General features: G+C 37.0%; 1 protein-coding gene across 3 annotated transcripts in view; it reads right to left on the bottom strand.

Moving 5' to 3' along the window:
* Positions 1 to 552: 552 nt before the first annotated feature.
* LOC116851581 (steroidogenic acute regulatory protein-like) overlaps positions 553 to 5,391 on the bottom strand; it is a 16,888-nt gene continuing 12,049 nt past the window's right edge. For all 3 annotated transcript variants that reach the window (XM_032831139.1, XM_032831137.1, XM_032831136.1), the window contains 3 exons: positions 4,615 to 4,719; positions 4,367 to 4,542; positions 553 to 4,288 (listed from right to left, as the gene is read on the bottom strand). In XM_032831139.1, the coding sequence (XP_032687030.1) occupies positions 4,093 to 4,288; positions 4,367 to 4,542; positions 4,615 to 4,719 (477 nt within the window). In that variant the 3' untranslated portion in view covers positions 553 to 4,092. The remainder of the gene's footprint in view (positions 4,289 to 4,366; positions 4,543 to 4,614; positions 4,720 to 5,391) is intronic.

Genomic DNA, 5,391 nt, shown 5'->3' with positions numbered 1-5,391 from the left:
CGTGATCATTCATCAATCTTCTTTAATTAATATTTTGAAATTTATTACGATTATCGTAAAACGATATAAAATTTTCATCTCAATCTGTTCTATGCTCTTGCAAAGTTTGAAAATGGTGGTCTGGGACACCCTATATAAAGTAAATTCTGCAATCTAAATCGTCGAGTCGATATTTTCACTCAAAGACTAAATCTGATACATTACACTGTCTTAAGAATATACTCACTCTAATAGATTGAAACATTTCCTCACGTACGAAGTCACAATTTTAAGCTTGAGTGAAACATTCATTCAAATGGCAGCATTTTCACTGTCGTTTTGAGTCACTTTCACTCGTTTTGAGTAAGAAGAAATTCCCATTCGAAGAAATGTAGAAGATGTTTCATGTATTATTATTTAGTATTATATTACTGCGTAAGCCTGTCAGTTATGATCATCGGTTTTGATAGTTTGGTGAGCTCTCAATTTCATTGCGTCTAAATCGTTTTACAATTAAATATACACGACATAAGGATGGGAGACTCAATATGAGAGAAATTGTCATGATAATAATACGGTCTCGCTCTGCATTTTTATTTATCTACAGCCAACTAGCGTTTTACTTTTATATCCGAATCAGGCCGGATTTATAAAATTGTCTATATCCTTATTCTATATATACGTATGCATGTACGTATATGTACATATATATATATGTGAATATATATATGTATATGTAAACATATATATCTATATGTGAATATATATTATATGTATCCTGATGTGTGTTCTCTCTTATCCTATTTACATAGATACCGTTGATCTATTTAGCACACAGCCGTGCGGACCATCTCCGGAGCGAATGCGCATCGCAGTGTATTGCACTGAGGTGAAATTGTAAAATGTCAAATGAATCTTAGAGCTCCGTCGTTACACGATGTATGAACATACAAAAGAAGGTGCTATCTACAAGAGTTTCTTTTTTCTTTTTTTCTTCTTCATTTTTTCTACAGAATATCCTAACACGTGCACGCTCCGTCGCGCGTTCACTCGGTGGTCACCGTCGCGTATCAAATTTTATTAACACAGTCTTTTGAAACGACGTCGCAATCGTTGGTGCGCGGAAATCTACGAAACGGGAGGAGCTATCATCTGATTATATGGACACACGTATGCCGAGAAAACGCGCCGTATAAAAACCGAGAATAATAACATATTATTGTACATTGAATAGCTTAAAGGTAATGAATCGCATGACTACTGCGATCTCTCACCGATAGATTTCCTTAATACGTACATATTGATACATTAATTTCATAATATGTACACGCATATGCGATAACTAACGCGTCGATTTTGTGGCTGACGAGAAAATGTGCAAAGTGTTTCTTGACAAATTACATTATATTATTGGAACGTAGCATGAACGCTTCAAATTGAGAACGCGTCACCTCAGGACAAAATAGGCCGGCCTCTTCTGCAATTTGAATCTATATTCCCCCACGAGACGAGGGCGCGCTATTTCTAACGAAGTGTCAATAAAGATCAACGCTATCGCGCAGCGTCATAATCGCGTAAAACTACTCTCTTCCTTTTTACGAACAGCATCGTTATTACTCATTCACTCACTCGCTCGCTCGCTCATTCTGAAAACTCTTCCTACTCCCCGTTATCACATACTTGGCAACAAAATTGCGTAACGCCAATCACGCACGAGTACAACTGACTCAGTCAACGAACGTACCGAAATAACACCGGTAACGAGGACAGATCTTTCTCGAGCCGAGATTGCACTCGCAAACATTCTTTGTTTCTCCTCCGTGCACGCGCACCGAGCGTATCGCCGCGAAGTGCAACAACCAACGGACGAGTGCACGTTATATCGCTCTCATCGTATCGCGCAGACACTTATCCACGCCGATGACTCATATCGAACATATCGGTCCACGTTAGTACCGAGACTCGACAATCAATCGGAGAAAGTCTGTCGTATAAACGTACGTCACGTATTTACCGTGGGTTCTAAGAAAAAAAAGAAGAAGAAATGGAAAAAGAGGGACGCGCCTGATGCAACGTATTAAAATTCCACGCAATAATATGTTAGTTTACATTGATCGTTTGATACACGTATTGTATAGTTATCTGTTGAATTATGTTAATATAGACGCGTGTAAACTACGGTGTACTAAGCTGGTGCAATACGCAACAAAAATACGTGTCGTACCAGTTGAATATACCGTAATGCATCGCCGAAAATAAGGAAATTTGGTAGAAAGTTACTAAACAATCGGCATAGAACAATGTGCGTTTCATATGTGATCGATTGTACAAAATTAATGGAGCCCGATGAGTAATCTCTAACGTCTAACGAGACTTACAAATTAAAAGTCGAAAAGCGATTCGAAGCCGAAAAACAATCTCGAAAACGTGTTCATTTCGATATTCTCATGTGTCTTATATTCCAGAGAATCAAATTTGCTAGGCTTTATTTCGTCGTCGCGCGGCTGAAAAGTCAAAAAATTTCTTGACCGAATCGACGCTATATTGTATATTTATATACATAAGTATTATATATAGAATCTCGTATTCTTTATCTTCTAAATAGAGAGGTTTCTTTCTTTGTTCTCGTTACTTATCAAGCATATATGTTTACATGTGTGTGTGTATGTGTGTGTGTGTGTATCTTCGATGTACGTCGAAAGATACGAGCGCTTAACCGAACATTCGTAGGCACTTACAAAAAGCACGTAATATGTAGCCTTAAAACTATTACACGACACGTCTCGTATAGAAAATAACGATTATATAACAGAATAATATCCTGTCTCCCACGTGAATACGCCTAATTAACGCGATTAATAGTACAGGTAAGAAACGTAGAAACGAAAAAGAAATGCTGCTGAATCAATAGAATTAGTCAACAGCGTCATAGTTGGAATAAATGTTTTTGATTCAATAGCAATATTGTTGAAATTAATATATCATATATTGTTTCAATCTTTTACAAGTCACTAGTCGACATTTTGACCGCTAACATTCTTCTCCAAGACAGTCACTGATCAATGTATTGTCCAAACCAAACATGAAATGTAAAAAAATATAAAAAATCTTTTCAGGGAGCCGTTTCCTATAAAAGATTTAATAATTCGAGCATTAGTTTTAATAATATTACGATCAAGAAGATTCATCCGACTACAGCGCGCTTGATCCATTCTATTGATTCAACAAGATTTTTACCCGTGAAAATAATTTGTTAAGAACCTCGCAAATTGTAATAATAAGTTACCGTGAGTCTTTACACGGGAGACGGAGATCACATGAGAAATACAGCATCTGACTTTCAAGATGACGCTGTACTACACGAGAAAAAATGCCGTTGTGTCAACAGAGTTAATCAACAACGTTATGATAAGAGTAAACTTTTTGAATTCAATAGCAATATATATTATTGAAAATAATATAGAGAAAATAATATAGAGAAAATAATTAGAGTTCTTAAAATAATGTAAGACGCATTAATTTCAATATATATATAATACATTGTTTTTTTTAGAATTGAGAAGATTACTCCAATTATGGTGTAGTTGACCGATTCTGCTAACACAACATTTTCTTTTCTTGCACGGCATATAGATACGATATCTGTACGATAATTCGTAAGATTTCTACGGAGCTAAAAGAATTGACAAGAATGATACACTTACGCGAATATAAAATGGAACATATATCTTTCTAGCTTATACAAAACCGCGGCCGATTCATGCGTCTTTCTTTCATGCGAATGAATGCGGACTTGTCATATTTCACACAGTATCTTAAATGCTCTCACATAGTCGATTACCAAACTAAACTGTATTAGAAAAAAGAAACCAAAAAAAGAAACCAAAAAAGAAATTTAAAAAATGCCCGCGCTCTTTCAGCTTCTCAGAGCGCGTTCTCCGTTGGGTCTTTCACTTGTACTTGCTTTATGTGTGCACGAACGTAACGCGCGCAAAATATCACGGGATTAGGCGCGTTACACGTTCGCTGAATGTTTCTTTCTTACATAGTAATCCAACGAAGGTAGGTAATCCGGTTATATGTACTGATTCTACGAGCGACGCTGCATCGGACTCACTTCTCCGAATCAACCAGATGTTTCCTCAAATACGTCATGAAATCTATGAGAGCAGTGGACAACGATCTGTCCACCACTTTCTGCGGTATCCAACCCTTCAGATTCGTATTTAAAATCCAGGTGAAGCGACACTTGTTGCTGTTTTCGGCGGACAATTCTTCCGCTGCCCAACAGCCCACGCCGTTTTCGCCCCTGGAGAAACAAAATTAGAGTTTACGATCAGTCTCTTTCACTTTCTCTTTCCTGTCTTGCTTCACTCGATTCTCTCACCTGATCATGTGCTTGCGATTCGGGATCGTCGTCGTGGGGATAGACACACCGCTGCTTACATAAAAATTGCCACACTTGTTGCGATGTCGTAGAATAATGAAATCTCGCGCAGTGATGAGTCCGCCACCTTGCGGGCTTGTCGATTGATACACGATATCCGTATTTTCATCGATGTTCTGATTAACAGACCATCTTCATTACCGACTATCATGAGTAGGATGGAAAAAGAGGGGAACGCGAATATTCACCTGTAACTTCACTGATTCCATTACAAGCTTGTTCCACGAAGGATGCTCCTCGATACCTTCGAACAGCCAATCGACTAGCGTGCTGGCAGGTGCATCAATAATGCCCTGCAAACAATAATCAAATCGTATTGATCATTCGTGGAAGGATACAATTTTCGTGATTTTACAATTACCACATTATAATTGAAGCAAGATTACAATAACTGTGGCGATTGTGGCGATTTAGTTAACATATGTTATCAAATTTCTGTCCCTGAGTAACTTTCAAAAAGTTTTAATCCGCACTCTTTGTTTATTGAAAAATTATTGACAACAGCAGTTTCATAAAAAAAAAATATATATGTATATATATATGTATATATATATATATATATATATATATATATATATATATATATATATATATACAGGGTGACCCATTTTAACTTAGGCAGCCAAATAACTCGAAAAATAAGCACACTACGAAAAAATGTTTAGAATCAAAATTTTGTCATTTCGAGGGGGACGTACAATGACGTTAAAATTAGCCCCCCCCCCCCTCCCCCTGGGCGGTGAGGGGGGGCAAGTTTGAAATCTTAAATGGGAACCCCTATTTTTTATTGCATATTCGGAATCTTTGGCTAAAAACACATACAATTTGTCTGAAACATTTTTCTCGATTCATGATAGATGGCGCTGTAATCGACGAAATTCAATTTCTTCGATTTCTCTTACTGAGAACCCATGCTTACGATTCTGCAATAAATTAACAATAAAAATACCACGTTTTAATTGTTA

Source organism: Odontomachus brunneus, unplaced genomic scaffold, assembly GCF_010583005.1.
Source record: "Odontomachus brunneus isolate Ranch 3 - 2012 unplaced genomic scaffold, Obru_v1 Obru_scaffold_179, whole genome shotgun sequence".
Taxonomy (NCBI): Eukaryota; Metazoa; Arthropoda; class Insecta; order Hymenoptera; family Formicidae; genus Odontomachus; species Odontomachus brunneus.
This window is presented reverse-complemented; position numbering and strand designations above follow the sequence as displayed.